Source organism: Spodoptera frugiperda, chromosome 1, assembly GCF_023101765.2.
Source record: "Spodoptera frugiperda isolate SF20-4 chromosome 1, AGI-APGP_CSIRO_Sfru_2.0, whole genome shotgun sequence".
Taxonomy (NCBI): domain Eukaryota; kingdom Metazoa; phylum Arthropoda; class Insecta; order Lepidoptera; family Noctuidae; genus Spodoptera; species Spodoptera frugiperda.
Window position 1 is genome coordinate 14,395,290 of NC_064212.1, and position 18,202 is coordinate 14,413,491.

At 42.2% G+C, this 18,202-nt stretch overlaps 1 protein-coding gene across 2 annotated transcripts in view; it reads left to right on the forward strand.

Moving 5' to 3' along the window:
• The window catches only part of LOC118273428 (nephrin), a 216,134-nt gene that overhangs the window by 181,511 nt on the left and 16,421 nt on the right, over positions 1-18,202 (forward strand). For both annotated transcript variants that reach the window (XM_050699043.1, XM_035590399.2), the window contains exons 8-9: positions 12,950-13,094; positions 13,502-13,632. In XM_050699043.1, the coding sequence (XP_050555000.1) occupies positions 12,950-13,094; positions 13,502-13,632 (276 nt within the window). The remainder of the gene's footprint in view (positions 1-12,949; positions 13,095-13,501; positions 13,633-18,202) is intronic.

Sequence of the window (18,202 nt, forward strand, 5' to 3'; positions counted from 1 at the left end):
TTCTCTGTGGCTACAATAACAATACTAGAACATTTTAATCGCAATTTTCCTCGAGCCATTTGATGGCGCCCGCGGTGTAACGAGACCTGTCACATACACTACCAGGACTGTCCTGCCTACCTGCGGGGGGGGGGTCAGTCAGCCGCAGCCGCAGCCTGCCGTAGATCTGGCGAAAGATTGGAGCTGTGTGGACTGTGGCGCGACAGTGGCGGATACATTCAATCCACAATAAAAGTTGTTTCGATAGCCTAGTAGTGTAGTGTAGTGGTAATGATAACGATAAGATCTGATCGTGTAGCAGAATTTCTTATGGCGGATTTGTAAAGGCGACAGTCGCTCCATGTAAATAGGGATCAATGTGGTTAAGATTAATATTGATAGTCGTATATAATGTTTGTAGGTACCTCAGGACGCTTTGTATACAGTAATGTATAATAGAGATATGTACTAAGGTCGAACAAATAAATTCGCACACCATTGCAGTACCAGTACGTACATGTGTAGGTGTCGCTGTAATAGAGTCGCGCGCGTGTCGACGCCGACTATCATCGTTATCGATGACAACAACTCTTACACAATCGCGTGTCACATCTGAATGGTGACGTCACGCACAGTTAGGGCGCGTCCACACTGCCGCAACACAATCACACGCGGCGACAAGTGTCCAACTTTTGTGACAGCTGTCGATTTCCCCCGGGCCGGGGCTCAGCGAGCCGTCGTATTAACATACACTAGCACGTAATACACCGACTATATTATCTACAACACAACACTGATCGTCAACACGGATTTGAAAATTATGCGTTACTGGGTTGGTTTTATGCATAAATAGACTTGCAAACAAATAATTGACATTTGTAGGCAAAAAGGACGTTGTCGTTAGAGATACACGACACCGCCACGATCAGTATCACACGGTTACTTGGTACATGCTCATGTTGCACGCACTCGACACTCTGCCGGTTCCCGAGGACGAGTGGTACTCACGCTGCTAGCAAGTAATGTGTGGCGCCAGTGAGCGCGGGCCGTGGAGCGTGTCGGCGGGATACGGCGGGACTCGGCGGGACCGGCCATCAATCCCGCGACACTCCATCGATAACCGGCGGGAAGCGGAAACGTCACGCAGATATATGACGGTGTCGATGTTAACATGGGACTCTGGATAAAAACACCACATGTCACTCACTTACAGAACAATACTCATGTGGCCATTGTTTAGCTCGCAATCCGATATGTTGTCTGCGGACAATACCAGCCGTTTGATAGTTCCATAATATCTGTATCGGTATCACATTCCGCTGTTGCTCTCCAAGTTATTGATTTTAGAAATTACTACATAGAGTAATCATACATTAATGTAGCTTGGAAGCTCGATTGGGCTTAGACTTATAACTAAATCCGATCCAGAACGAAAACTACATCTCTCACAACGCTTCACCTGTATCAGTCTTGTAACACGCATGCTGTTCTAGCAATACCTACACTTATATATTACTAAACTATGAAATAGCTAACATGTCAGTATTTGCAAGAAATCTCAGGAAGTTCCTGCCTCGGCCGGCAGCCAGTGTTAATTAACAAGATAAACATGAGTCGAGTCGAAGAAGCTGCTGCTCTCGCTGGAGACGTGAGCTGTGACGTAATTGTGGGAGTGGTGCAACTTGTCATCAACACCTGCATACTGAGCAGGCTAAATACCTGGTACTTACGGTCTCTGGGAGCAAACGCTTCTTAGCAGTATATTTTATTTGTAGCATTTGTTACACTCTTGCATATGCACACCGAACGTCCACTTTATCATATCATATGAACCCAAGAGGCGACCAATAACAACAAGTGGGTTCCGACCTGATGCAACGCCTATGAGTGACGTACACACTAGCGCCTTACAATGTACAGGCGATGTGTCGACTTGATGTACTAAGCTGTGGACAGCCGGGGATGGCACAGCATTACATTAGGTACCGCGCGCTAACAATCAATACAGCTTAGTATCAGTAGTACTCGTATCTATTGATTGATACAATAATCTATCTTTAATTAATCTTGATACATGTTTGTACACATTAAATTAAAGTATGTATTCGTCGATTTATTCCTCAACCAAAACTAAACAAACCACATTTAATAAGTAGCTGAGCGTCATTTTTCAATCTGTTCCGAGTTTTCCTTCAACAGAAGCATGTTTGTAACCAATACAGAGAATTAAATATAAATAAATCTGAATACAGCACATAGTTTCCTTGCGGAAAATAATCGAAGGACGAGGCGTGTGGCGCGTTCCGTGCGAGTAATTCAGGTGACTAGACACCATACTACATGGTCTTAATATAATTAAACCTAGGAATAAAGAAGATGGTAACTACAGATTACCATCATTGAAGCACAAGCCATGGCACACCGTGCTGTAAATTGATATAGCACACAGTACCGCGACGGAGGCCGCCAGCCGCCTTGTGCCGGCGGCGTGTTGTCGGCTGCTCTATTTACGTTCCTGCTGATACCCGATACGTAAATAAGCTGTAATGAACATTATATTCATCCCCGATATCATTTCAAAGTTAATTAATTTCGTAATAATGTCGACTGTGGCTCCTCAAATAGACAACGGGAGAGCTTTTTGTGTTGGGGAGTGTGCTTGTGTACACTTGTGTATGATGTGTTGTGTACGGCGGAGTTAATTGTTCCCAGGACAGTTATTCATTTATTTACTTACCTAATCTATTTACCAGTCATCTTATGTCGGTATTAATAAATAGGTAATAATTGAACGTCATTATTCTCGTTCCTGTTTCGTGAATATTAAAACATGCCAATTTGTATTTGTATGGCAATAGGTTTACCAACTATTACAACTCAACTCAACTATTACATGGGACTTACAACATAAATTGTGAAAAGTGGGTGTACACAGTGGCATTACTTTTAATTTTTTTGTTTTATTTATTTGGGACACAAAAACAGTTACATGTTCAAGTTTACAAAAAAACTTACAAAATTATGTTGGTAAACATGTAACCCACACCAATGTCCACGGAATAACAACGTGCATTAATTTTTTAATGTGTATCTCTGCCTACCCCTTCGGGGATTAAAGGCGTGACGATATGTTTGTATGTCAATTTGAACGGATCTGTTATAACCAAAAACTGACAGTAGAGTAGTACTAGTATATGTATAGTAACGCCATCTGTCTGAAGGAATGTGTATCTGCTTGCCTGTCATAATGTACTTGAATAAAAGTCAGTCATTAACCGAAAGTGTGCGTTATTATTAACAGAGGTCAGCATTAGCAACACCCACTATTTTGTACGTTGTCTTCATTGCTGAGAGAGGGAATATTCTAATTAGAGAATTTTTACTCGGTTTTCCTGTGTTTGATTCTCACCCTATGGAAACATCTTACTTTGTAATTCCATTAGTGATGGGAGGCTGCGGTGTGATGTTGGTGTGTTCCGAGCGCAATGTGCCGTCATGTGATGAGGCCAGCCACGTGGCGCTCCCACACACCTACATAATATCAATACTTGTGACATTTCATTTCTTTCGCTACTTGTGTTATTTTTTTTAACAAAGACTTACTAGGGGCAAAAGCTCTTATAACTGAAAATTATCCTAAAACTCTTCAGTCAGCAGTCAGGCTTGCGATCATTCAACAAATAAGGCAATCAAATATTACAAATAGGTACTTTAGCAACTATGAGCAACAATACACTCAATGTTACCACGTGGCGTAATGCTGCCTATATATCTATATCTATATGTTGTTATATTGTAGTACGAATGTGAAGGTGGTCGCCCACCTGCATCACTGTGTGTCGTGTAACTACGGAGTCGCGGGCACTCGTCTGCGTGTGGCACGCTGACACGTCGTCACGTTGTGCTTAGTCCAAACACCTCAACTGCCGACAACAATGCTGTTTACTAAGTACCTACACACTTGCAACATTTTCTCAAAACGATTTTAAACTATAGTTGTGCAAAGTTAGATTAATCTAAAGGTATTTTTTACAGTTTTACGTAAAAGAGTCACTATCTGCCTGTTTACAGCATACGTACGCTTAGTTTTCAAACCAGAGTTCAGCTTGCACATGACAAATGATGGGCAGTGAGCTGATCGATTATTAACACATCGACAAATCCCTAGTCTCGGCAGAAGGCCTCTCAACCAGTGGCACTCGTTATACAATGACCTCACTCGCTACAATTATGGAAAGTAGTGATCAAGCTGAAGAAATTATGTGTAACCTACCCAGTCTTGTAGTCAGTTCATCACGACAATAACAGGAAGGTAATATAACATTACTGTTGTTGTTTCATTAACAGTAATAAATAATTAGTCCACATAACAGACAGACATAACATTGACAGTCCCCCGTTGCAAATGTTAATCCCCACATGTCATTGAAAGATATGATCGTCCCATTAGGATGTCGTCGCTCGCCAGCAGTGAGCCGGGCTCCATCGGCATGACGTCGGAGTCACGAGGCGCCAATCGGTTATTAATACTGACGTAAATCACAGGACGTCGGCTGCCAGCGAGCACTGGCGGAGCAGTGCAGCGCCACTCGCCACAATTAGCTGGAGCCGCGACACCGTCACCACGTGCAGTGTTGCTTTCATGTATTTGATTAGTTAAGAGTTTTAAACATGTTAAAGATCTAACAGTAATTTAATCTGAGGAGTGATATCGCTGGGAACCCCGTGGTGCATTGTGACTTGAACTACTTATAGCAACAAAATGCAATGAGAAGTAGAGAAGTGAACCACCCCCGCAATGTACGGCAGCAGGCAGCACATTGTCTGCTGCTCGGGCTGTGACGGTGACTGGCGGTTAATTACCACTGCGCCGACGGGTTAATGCATTCGCTAAACACTCCGACAGATTTGAAATATTCGCGTACCTCTCCTCCCCCCTTGCTTACCCCCTCCCCGCACTGTCGTCGCTATTCTATTGCGAGTTTAGTTCGCTCCAAACTTAGCCGCTTTTAAGCCGGGACTCGCTTGGCTTTAGGAAATTTACTAGTTTGAGCTATATTAGACCGGTATACAAGGATAAGTGCCTCCGCTGAACTGCTGAAGTTGTTAACAGGATTTCAAAGGTTTGCAATTTGGTATGCGGTTTCATTAAGCAGCTAATTACGATTTCCCAGCGAACTCATACATATGAGAATTGTTTAGGAAACTTAGTTTCTGTGTGAGTAAGTGATATACTAATGTAATCTATTTTTCTACACGTGATGCTTACTAAATATTATTTGTTGTTTTTCTCGACATAAAATAAGAGAATTGAACTACTTCACTATGTTTTTGTAAGTATATAAAATATTATGGACAAAACTGATGAAGTTAGGAAAACATCCAGCAGTTTATACTGTGGCCGCCGATATTGTACGATTGAAGAAAGCAGTAAATCGTGGGCAATAACTTCAACAAACTGCTGAGTGTTTTGAGAAGGCAGCAGCTCCGTCTCGCCAGAACTTCTCTGTCCCTAGTTTTAATTGAAAACGGCGTAAAATCCATGGGAGGCAAGTAGACGTAAAGTTGTTCCGGTCAGATGGCATATAGTTCTAATTACAAAATTCAAACCGTGTTTAAACCAACCGAGTTGATTACGGCGAGTGTCGGCATGCAATTTGGACATTCCTGGACGCGGGGCCCGAGGCGGGGCCCGAGGCGGGGTCGCGCGGGCCCCAGCGCCTCCTGGCACCCGGCCAGCGCTGCCGCTGCATTAGGCGCACACCTCGCTGTCGCTGGCAACCATAACCCACCAACATAACACTGGCTCGCGATGTAGTTTTTGCTATTTAACCACACCTTCTTAAACCCTGTTAAACACGAGCTCCTCTCAACAAATATTATTTACAAATTGGAGTCTCCCCACTTCCTCCAGCTTTCTTGTTCCCCTCAGCATTAAATAATGCAATTGCAGTATTCAGTGCTTCAAGGGAAAGAAGTATATAAATCTTATTTTCCGTGTGGTTGAAATAAAGTGGTTTCCTCCCATTCCTTTCTCTGTGCATTCGTATCTCCGAATTAGTGCCTTAAAGAGGATCCTCTGCGAGATAAAGTGTTTAAAACTTCTCGTTGGGACGCAGTAAATCTCGCATGTCGCGCTGTTAATAATATATACAGTGTGTACAACTGCACGGAGCAGAGAGCGACATCTTCCCGCCGCTCGGAAGTTTCCGACCCCAACACGAGCCGCCCCGAGCAGGCAGCGGAATGTGGTCACCTTATGTACTTGCAGCCTTAGCTCACATAAGTATTTCTACTTTTACGCACTCTCAGTTTATATAATGAACTACGATAGAGGTGACTAAATTAATTAACGATATTAATTAGAAAACTGGAACCATTTGTTGGTGACTCTGGCGTATGAAGCGTGCCGGCAGTGAGTGCGAGCGGAACTGTCTCATTAGCGGCGCATCACCTGCGGCGACACACTCCCTGTGTCTTCCAGGCTCCGCGCTACCAAGCACAGCTCTATTACACTTGATCATTAAAAGGGTGAGGGTATTGCTATTGCTTTTAATATATATCACGCATAGTTGAAACGTCTTTAAAATCTTTATACAAAGCTAAAGCAACTCTAATGATAATGGTAGCGACTGGCTCGGCCATGACGGGTGGGCCATGGTGCGCGAGTTCCACTGACAACACGATGATGAGTAATGAGGATATTAACTTTATACTGCGATCACGAGATGGCGCTAGTGAAGTGTTAAATCCTAGTAGACCAAAACATATAAAAAAATCTTATCTTACGGGAAATTCTTGTGTGTCATGGGTGCGTTTACAAACATACAATTTCACATACACATAACACATAGACCCGAACCAACTACATATTTCTGGATCATACTAAGTAATGTTTGGCTGTAAGTGAACTACGGAATAACTTGACATTACCAAATAACATAATTATTATCTAGCTACACATACTGTAAGCTACACGATCGACTCGAATGCTACGGAAATGCTAGTAATATAGAATTTGCTTTCTTGTTTATTTATTTGATATTGGCTAGAACTGTATTTTACTCGTAATAATATGTATGTTAGGTTCTTAATTGAGCGTTTTGGATCAACTGATAGAGAGTTTAAAGTCTACAGCAAAAGTCCTACATATTGGTACATATATGTACATAGTTCAACCTTCAGATCAACAACGGAAGATAAGGTACTTACTACAGTATAGTTACGCAATGCCATCATCAAATACATAAATATTTGAGTATGAAATAATAAATGTATTTTAAACCATTGCGCGATATTCTCAGTAATGAGGTCGGTATGAGGATAATAAGGTTACCTGTTGTAATGACTAATTATTGAAATGACTAAACAATAAGTGTATTGTTGTCATGGTTCCTACCCACAGTTGTACCTAGCAGGCAACGGCGTATCGTTTATTTACTACCAGAAATATTGTAACGTAGGTAACGTTTCCTGCAGCTACATGACTGTCACTCGGGGATTGGGAAGATTACCCGCTCACTCACACAACGAAACACAACGCAAGCTGAAACAATCAAGCAAGAACAACGCAAGAACTCGCCGTACGAATTAAAAACGAGTTTGTTGTTTATTTATTTTTAAATAGTCCCGAGCCGCGTCGCCCCGCACGGCGCCGGCGCGGCATCGCATTGCGCCGTACCGGACCGCCGCCACGCCGGACGAGGCTCCACTATTTGTACACTTGCTACTTTTCTCTGATATTGTTTAATTAGGACGGAACAAAAGGCCCATTTGCATTCAGCAGAACGCCACAATTTCTTCATTTGTTTGATGGCTTCAAGTCGGTTGCGATTGTCTTTTATTGCAGTGCTTACCTGTTTTGTAGCGTTTTATTTACGTTGCTCTAACAATCGCACAGTGCACTATGTTTATCACCATACTACAAGTTTAATTTGGCATATTCAAGGTTTAAGAAGAGTCTTCCTCGCTGTGTTACATACTGCGTGGAACTATCGAACGTTTTGTCACTTAACCTTTGCGGTTACAACCTCCGACGAACTTAAAGATGCAGGTTGACATCAGTGTTTAGTTGGTGGTGACTCAGTGGCTGGTGAAATGCTACCGGTCGCTCCAGTACGCGGGCCTGACAGGTCGCCAGCCGGTCAGGGGGAATGTTTAACTAATATCTGAGCAATCAACCGACACGACACACGATGTACCAACGACTTATGATGTCCTGGTAGCTCGGCCTGTTGTAAAGCCAAAGAAATTAATGAACTCATTGATTTCTTTGTTTCTTCCTTTTTTTATGATATTTTAACGACTTCACTAGTCTTACATTTTCTAAAATCTTAGTTCGCTAATATCTTATTACCAATAATAACGATGTACTTCATGAAATATTATTTTACTTGTGTGTATGTTTGCACGTTCTCCACTGTCCCGTGCTCATTCTTCCTGCGTATAAATAAACCCGACGAATCTTATTTGCAAACATGTATATCACAAATCTATACATATAATAAAATCGTAGAAAAGTGCTGTCTGTACATTGAAAATAAAAATAAAAAACATAGCAGAGGTTATTGTTATGTCGATGTCGAACCCAAAAATGTAATTAACTTTTTTTTTGTCTGTTTGTCTGTTTGTCTGTTTATCTGTTTATCTGTTTGTCTGTTTGTCTGTGTGCTATGCGCGCTAATCTCAGAAACGGCTGATCCGAGTTGGATGCGGTTTTCACGAATATATTGTGGTATGCTTCAATTTACATTTAGTTTATTTCATTCAATCGGTTCATAAATAAAAAAGTTATGTCAACTTAAAGAATCACGTTGAACACTATTCTATGCTTATACCATTAATCTCCGCCACTATTTGACGGATTTGGTTGAAATTTGGTACAGATATAGTTTAGAACCTTAGAAAGGACATGGGATAGTTTTATTTCAAAAATCAAAAAATAGAAATAGATCGCGCTATGGTTTCGTTACATTCATTTGGTTGGGTATCGGCCGAGCGCTTCGGTACTATCGTAGAAAAAGTGTATTATCAGTCGTATGATTATTTGTCTGTAGTGGTCCTGCTGTTTCGTATATTCTAAATAAATTGGTTTCGTTGTATTTGCCAATTAATAAGTTTATTTGTTGGGTTATTCTGGTTTTCTGGTTAAATTATTTAACGTAGGTTTAGTTTGATATCGATTATTAGTAGTTACTGTAGTTAGTTTTTTAATAAAACTGTAAGTCTAATTTATTAATTAATTAGATAGATTAGATTTAAGTCGTATCTTTTAAATTATTTAGTTTAAGCTTGGTTATTATAGCATAGAGGATAGGTTTTAATATAATTTCTTTTTTAAATGAATAAAAAAATTCGTAATTCGTAGCTTTCTTTAGTTTTAAGTTAGTTTCATCTTAAGTTCGGAAAGATTATAATATTTCTTTAGTTTAAGTCCGTTTTTAAACAATTTTTTCAATGCCCTAAGTGAGAATACATCTATTAAATTCAAACGCAGAGCTCATTATGTTGATTTTTGAAGAGTTCCCTGGAATATCTTCTACGTCTCATTTTTGAAGAGATTCCGCGAGATTGGGAACTATGTGGTTAAAACCAAAAATTTGCCGGAAGTCACTATTCCACGCGAACGAAGTCGCGGGCAAAAGCTAGTATTAAATAAATCTTCGCATAAAGTAAGGAGCAACGCAGTCGTGTGACTAGTGCGGGAGCGCGGCAGGACGCGCCGCAATTTCATTGGTATTTATTCGCCAGCTCCAACTCTTAATGAAAACGGCCACCATTTGCAACGGCCAGACAAAATTAAGCACATTCATGCATAATTTAAAACGTAATAAATCGCGAGTGAAGCAGCTAATTAGACAATAAAACTTGGAGCAGCCCTTATTATGACCGACCGGCGTATCGCCAACTCTGGATCGTTTTACCGACTTTTCTTTTATACACGACGTGGCATTACACACAAATCCAAGACAAAAACTCGTAGATCATATAGAATAATTAATGTTCCCATGACAAGTTGCTCCCCAGCAGGTTCGGCTCCTGGCCTACTCCTGGCCCAACAGGCCAATGAGTCGATTATTGGCCCAGATTAGAAAGTTATAGTGACACGTTACCCAGTGGTGGTTGTAGAGCGGCGTAGCCGTCGCTGTGGTACTCTAATTGCAACTAATATTTGTACTTTTGAGCCAGGTAAATTTAATTAGACTACAATTAATAAATCCCTGGAAATAACGGGATGACGAGATTGGAAGACCAAAGCTTTTGTCATTGGATCAATGTAGTAAAGTTCTACTTCACAAAGTAATGTAGCGACGTAGGAGTTCAGGTGTCAGTAAAATCGTAGGATATAGCGTAGTGTAGTGGCGATATAGCCAGCAAACAGCTCGCTCGGCTAGCCGGCCACTTAGCCAACAGCGTTATGATAGCTTTGTGTTTAGCAAACCCTCGAGCGACGGTCAATTACTATCTGCGAGCACTGAGCAGCCACACTGCATGTAAGTGGGATCGGATTATGTGCAAACATGTGCGCGACCTGCTCTACTTACCGTACCTACTGCTGCGGCGCGTACTGCCAGTCTGCCTGTGTGTTGTATGACACTAAAATGTCACAATACATGCCACATATACCACAGTTTCGCATCGTCCTCATACTCACTATTATCAAGAAATTGACGGATACAAATTATAAATAGCACTTTAGACTCGAACCAATATAATATAAGGATTATAAAATAATTATACAAGATACATTAATGTTAGCACTTATAATTTTAATATGAAGTAAAGGTGCTATAGATACAGTCTGCATCCCGCAGTTAGGTGCCATTACATTACGTATCACTGAGTCATTGAATATTGTCAATATACCGATCATGATTCATCAGATAGAAGTGACTCAATGTAGGCACTGTTAATGAGTTAATTTATAACTATTCAGAACTGTTGGGCTACTCCGGTTCTCGAATGCGAAGTTTCGTTTAATCTTCGGCCGTAGGTTTTAGCGATTTACTAATAGAATTACATACTTGAAATAACGTTTTATATTTTAATTTCATATCAAATCTAGTTATTTATCTTCACTTCGTTTTTGTTCATTTTTGTTCACGAAAGTTCGCTATAAATAGAATTGTGTAGTATGTAATCTGCGAAGTATTTTCGTTCGTTCGTTGGATTAGAGTAGGCCCTGGTCTGATAGTATCAACAGTTCACAAACTGTCATACATACATCTAGGAAATTGGGAAGCTATCAAGCCACGTGTACGAGATAAGTTTCCTCGTTCTGATTACGGTGACCGCGCGAGGCTCACTTTTTTATCACACGTAACACCTTATGTGGCAAGTGAAGAGCAAAAAGTGTAAGAAGTGAGCGGCGGGCGAGCGGCCGCGGATTGATGGCCGCCCGCGCGCCGGGATTGATAAATGTGCACGTAATCAGCCCGCACCGAAATAACAAACACTCCGGACAATTTAAAATGCAATTACCGTCCGGAAACGTCGCTAATTAAACGGAGATATTCGTTAATGGCCCCCCTCTCACTTGGCCACCCCCCCCCCCTGCGGGTCTACTCCGACCCCGAGCGGACTTGGCTTCAATTTGTAATGACATTACCTTCGCAACCTTTTTTGTTGAAGGACGAAACGAGCAATCTCTTATTGGAGCCAGTTATGTGAACTTAACGAGTTTCTATAACGGCCAGGCGTGACTGGCCGAGCTGCACATACCCACGTAACCAATACTCTTAGTAATTTGTTCCAGATGTCCTCGGGCTTGATGTAATACTTCTTAAATGAGTATGCATGCCTCTTTAAATTAAGGACTGGTGCCCCAGTGCGCAACACTTGTGTAGCTTACATGATATTTTTTTAAATATACAATGTGATAGGGGTGGGACTTCTAACCCGTTAAGGCTGAGTGCTACACCTAATTTTATCGACAAAAAAAATAATATGGGGGGTTGAACCCCTAATTGAAAATATTGAAAAATAGTGATTTTTTCGGTAAAAATAATTTACAAATGATTTTTTTCTCACCAAAACATTATCAAACATATGAAAAAAGTAATGAATTAGTTAGCCAAGGTTATTAGCTACCGTTTGTCGTTTTTTTTTGTTTCTACGACGCATACAACCTTTGATATCAAAAAAAGTAAAAAATATATTAAAATAGCCATAATTTTTAGGGGGAGGGGATTCGACTCCTTCGACCCCCGACTTTTGTCGATAAAATTAGATGTAGAACTCAGCCTTAACGGGTTAGAAGTCTCACCCCTATCACATTGTATATTAATAAATGCGAGCTATCATCGCACACACATTACATATCAATAAAGTTCCGAATACCCATCAAAATCAAATTCAAGATCAAGTTTCAATTGACCATAGATTTTTAACTAACAACTAATTGACGCGAGCAGTAAGTGCGGCACATACTTTACCCTTGTTTTATAAACTTAAAATGAAAAGTCACAGCCAGTTGTGTGCGGCGGAGTCAGCGCCGTAACTCAGGTGTATGTGTCCCGCGTAAATATGCGGTGTACATGTGATCGCTTAGCCTAATAAGCAGCGCGAGGCTGGCCGGCCGCCAGCCGCGCCAGACTTATGGCGCTGCACAACATACGCCGACTCAGCTGTGATTAAGATTGCGCTGTTACCGCCATCCTCCGAACGAATGGCCCGACCCGCTGGCTCTATGGTGCTCTTTATTACTAGGCACTGCTTCAAGAAAATTATCTCAGTTTTAAAGAAAAATCGTCTGGTGATTGCACAGTGTAGGTCCGAGTGTGCAGCATAATATTATAGAGTAGGTACTATAATACACTCTTAGGTAATTTCTCTACAGGTATATGACATATATGTATATGTCATATACTTAAGTAACTCCACATCTTTAGTTATTTGCTTCTGATACACATCGTATCGTCCAACTATTGGATAATTGCAATGTTTCCATTAGCTGTTTGTGTTGCCGCAGGAGGAGCTTCGGGACAACCTGACGGTGAGCGTGATGAGCTTCGTGCCGACCCTGGACGACGACGGCAAGCCCATCACCTGCCGGGCGGAGAACCCGAACGTCACCACCCTCAGCATGGACACCTCCTGGACCATTAACGTCGTCTGTAAGTCGCCAGTCACCAGTACACCACCCACACATTCCATCTACATGCGACACATGGAGAGTGGCCTGTTCCAAATATAATTACATAGGAAGTAAACGACTAATGAAAGTAGGTACTATGTATGTAGCAGTCAGTCTCAGAGACATGTTTTTCTCAAAGAAATACGTGCGGCGCGGGCACTGTGGCCGCTGTGGGCGCTGCGGGGCGCCGCACCAGTCGCAGACATTTAATTTATTGGCTACCAAGTGTGTCTTACTCTCAAAGTGACTTCATTATTAAATTAAACGTGTTTTATGAAAAATGTGTGTGCAACATACATTTTAATATAATTTACTAGTATCGATGTCTGTATTTAGATACACCTCGTCAACAATACAGTGATAGTAATTGCAGTGTGTTGGTTGCAGACCCGCCGGTGGTGCGGCTGCGGCTGGGCAGCTCGCTGGCGGCCGGCGACATCAAGGAGGGGGACGACGTGTACTTCGAGTGCCACGTGCGAGCCAACCCGCCCGCCAGGAAGCTGTCCTGGCTGCACGACGTCAGTACTTCCATACTTCGCCTCACTCCCAGCCGAACGATGTAGCACCGCGCTCGTAACTCGTAGCTCAATAAGTGGCTCGCCGATACGACGGACTAGGATTGCATTTCTTTCATATTTATCAGTATGTGTTATTATAAACCAAACATAATCCCTTGCATAAATTGTGAGTTTCATGATCTATGGCATAATAATGACGTGGCACGAGTAGGACGACAAAACAATACCAGCAGTGCGGTGCAAGCAGCGGGCGGTGCGTCGAGTGACCGCGGAGCGGGGCGCGGCGAGTAATAGACGATGCAATGTACGGTCCGATAATCGCTTTGTACTGTGTCGCTCTGTTTTAATCAGCAATATACAGGGTGGGCGGGACACATTTTTTTTGTTTCGCTTCACCCTTTCAGAGGCAATCAGCCGCGCGTTGTTACACGGATCGCGACACGCATCACCGCGCTCGCCTCCACTCACTACGCTTTTTTCTCTGTATTGTTTTCACGTAGTGTTGTGTTGTCAATACCGGGACTCGAGCCGACTCTATCCGACCCACTTACCAGGCTCCAGGCTACACGGTCACATTACATCGTCCTCGCTTCGCCGCGTCTCATCGCATCGCTCGCTGGAGATGCATACCTGACCTGACGACTGTTTTCATGTTTCTTGAACAAAATTAGATGATTGTAATTTTAAATAATATTTATTAAAGCATAGCAAGCATTGCATTTCGCTTCTCGATTGTTAGACTACAATTACTCTTGGCAAGCTTAACGCATCACTTTCTTCTCTTACAACAAAAAAAAAAAACTTTTTTTGAGGGGTGAAAATCATCCAATGACTTCTTCCGCCTTCCGCCGAGAGGGTCAGGTGTCAGATTCTTACTGAATAAAAACCACCCTGTTCCTACTCTTGCTTTTGGAGCCGGAGCTTCAGTAACCGGACCCATGTGTGGCAGCAGGCACACGGCTGCTGTATGCTCCACAGTATCCTCGGTCTTTGCAGTGATGACACCCGGACGTTTCCTCCCGCCCTATAAGTAACAGGTACCTCCCGAAACTCTTATGTCCGGTAAGCACTTGCGTCAGGCGGTAGGTGAGGACTCAGGAGTATCGTCTCTCAAGCAACAAAAAATACCTAGATGAATAATAAAATGGCGGCGGTTGGCGTACAATATCTGCGAGCATCGTAAATGCAAAATAAAATGTGTTGTCAACTTCCACTTCAGCAGGTTTTGTGTCATTTGGAATTTAAACAATTTGGAGCAATTGTGTAATACGAGGGGGCGGGAGCAGGTGGGGGGGGGGTGTCATCGTGCGGCACACAGATATTGGTGGCGGTGATAGCCGCAGTGATTAAACAAAAGCGTGCATCGCGCGCATTGTGTGGCGGTCACCGCGTGACGTACGACGCGCGATATTATTCGCGTCATTTTTGTCGCACGACGCGACGCGACGCGCCGCCGTCCATTTGTCGCGCGGTGTTGACACGTCTCATTGTTTTATGTGTGATTGTTTTTGACAAATGGCGGACGCAGCGCCGCCGCGCGAATTAAAACGCACATAATTTACAGCGGTTATTTGCCACGACCCCTGTATAGCGGGAAATGTTTACGAACACCACTCCCAACCATATCGAAAATATTTAGTTTGTTTTCATACCAATATCTCTATCGATTTATATTCTTTGTAACGACCGACAACTTAGCAACCAGTTATCCCACAATATATAGGTACACTGGTTACGAATGCCTCCAGCAATATTTTGTTTTAATTCTCACACTTCGGTACTTGATTATACAAATATAAGTTTGATAATAAACTGTGCAGTCGATAGTAAACCTGCCACAACACGAACAGAGTGCGCTCGGCCACACGACGCTCACGCCGCCGGCCGGCGAATACATATTGTTGTTGATGGTCACTTGTACCTATCTAACACTGACACTCTTTTCCGGAATAAGAAACATGTTTTTAAACAGTTACTCATAAAATATTTTTTCATTCGTTTTCTTGAAAATTATTATTTTTATATTTTGTCCTCTCACGTTATGAACCGTCTGCCTTAAAACATACGTAACATTATGTGTCCCGGGACTGCCCCAGCACGGTCTGTATTATTCATCATTAACGCTAACACCGTCCTACGTATTAACAGGGAATTGACGTCGGCCCCATATACACCCGCATCACTCAGGTACTCGTACAACATTAAATATAAAATTACACAAGAACACAACCGCGCGAATGTCGCCACTCTACTGCTCCAGTGTATGCAAATTAGGACATTTTGATCATTTTATTTCAGCGTAATGACGTTGGAGTCCACACGAATTCTTGGAATATTCGTCACTAATATCTGTGGTATTTAAGTAATGGCGCCGCGACGGGCAGCCGATACATTGCGGGGATCTTTGTAACAGCTAAATAATTTGTGTGAGAGGAAACAATAACCCCCGCCACAAATACCCTGTGTCCTCGCACCTCACATAGTATATAACAACAACGAGTTGTAATGGCGACCCGTCTGCCCAGTGCCACTTTATTCACATCGAACATGGAGGATCGAATTGGTGACAATCTCGCACAAAGCATTCCTGTCTCACTGCTCGCTGAGTCCTCAAGCTGGTGGGTACCATTTATTCCTGCCTTAAATAAATCTGCAGTAGTAGTTGTACTAATCTATGCACAGTTGTGCAGTAGCTGTGCTACCTGCACTGAATGCCGTGAAATAGTGAAAGAAATTACAAAATTATGTTTAAGAAAACTATTTACACGCACGAAACAAGAGTAGAGTACAATGGCCCGTATTATTGCGACGTGTGAACGTATAATATTATATCATTGTTGAATCCTTATGAACTGTGTGCCTACTGAAGTGTAGTCAGCAGATATTTAAATATTGAGATAACCAATCAAATGTTACCTCTCGCAATATTCTCTTAACAGACACAAACAATATATGCTAAAGGATCCTCTACAAATAAAAGGATTTTAATAATAAAACCTAAATATTTCGAGAACGAGCTCTCAATCAGATTGAAGTATCAATATCTTGCGCATCGAGTGCCCGCTACCCGCGCACTAATATCAACCGGGAGCCAAGATGGCGGCGGCTTGTCAATCAATTGGACATATCACAATGTAGTTAGTTGTCATTACAGTGTAAAGTGGGTCAATTAAAAATTGTTGCTTCTTATAGTTATAAGCTTAGTTTTAAAAGTAACATTTAACTACAAATACTAATAAAACCAGTAAAGCTAGACGTGACCAGTGGGACTTTTATTGAAAGAAATAAAGTCTAATTGTTTTAATGTGTTTTTGAAGGAGATATGACAAGATATAGTGCAAGTAATAGTATATTATTACTTTTAAAATGTTATTAGGAATTCGTGTTACAGTAGCTGTGAGCGATCCACTGCAGGTAACGTATAACCTGCAGGCGTGTCGTGTACACTACGGAATATATGTAGAGCACGGCCAGGGCTCCCCCCTCCCCCCTGGTAACTGCGACTGATGAGCTGTCACAATAATAAGACGACGCATAAATTCCTCGTCTTAAGCCACCATAAATTCCAGTCAAATTTATATAAATTATAATCTGAACAATTAGTCAGGGCGGAGTTGGTGAGCCGATGACTTACGGCCACGCGCTGCCCAGCTGCCGGCGGCGGCTGCCCCTTAATGTTCAATCATATTTTATCGTACAAGATATAACCAGCGGCACTCGAATAAGCTCATTCTGATGATTAAATTAATATCTACTATTATCTACAGAGCGCTTGGCTTTGGGACCCGCGAAGTACAATACTCAACAAACGCGGAGTAGGTACATAGTTATGCCATTTGCAACATTCAGCCCTTGCACGTGGAATGATATGGACGACAGTTGGGACCAGGAAGTAGAGTCCACGTCCACTGTATATTTACATCGTGGTACATTCCCGAAGTGGTGCCCAGGCGGGGCAGTAACGGGCGCACGGGACGGCACCGCGTCGACTCCGATGCCCCCCCCCCATGGTCTCATTTAAATAGTTATTACCACCTAATAGTTGTAATAAAGTTACACTGAATTCCAAATGTAATCCGAATAGGTTCCTCGTTCAATCGGAAACTCACAAATGGGACTTGGAACTGATTATATTCTAAGAACTCGACTCACAATCGCAATCTCGTTGTGAATGAATACTGCAGACATGAAAAGTCGCTTTTATTTCATGTATCTGCTTTATCGTCGGCACCATCGCTTACCACCAGGGGAGCTGGAGGCGAACCGCCATCCTATTCACAATAAAACTTTATAGTCATGGTCATAACTGGATTAGTTTAAACAATTTATACGATTCTGTGTACCGTACTTTAGTGAGAGACTGTCACGAGCAGATATGGAATTGGCCAAGTTGGGTGATGTGGTTTCTGAACAACTGGGTAAAAGATATATCCTCCTCCATTAGTTTTAGGCTAATTATAATGATATTGAATTAAAGTACCTCAGTAATTTAAGTCCTCAACCAGTGGCGACAGGAGTGGATTTAGAATGCCTGGAGGTATAAGTACGGAATGCGCGACGTAAGCCGAGC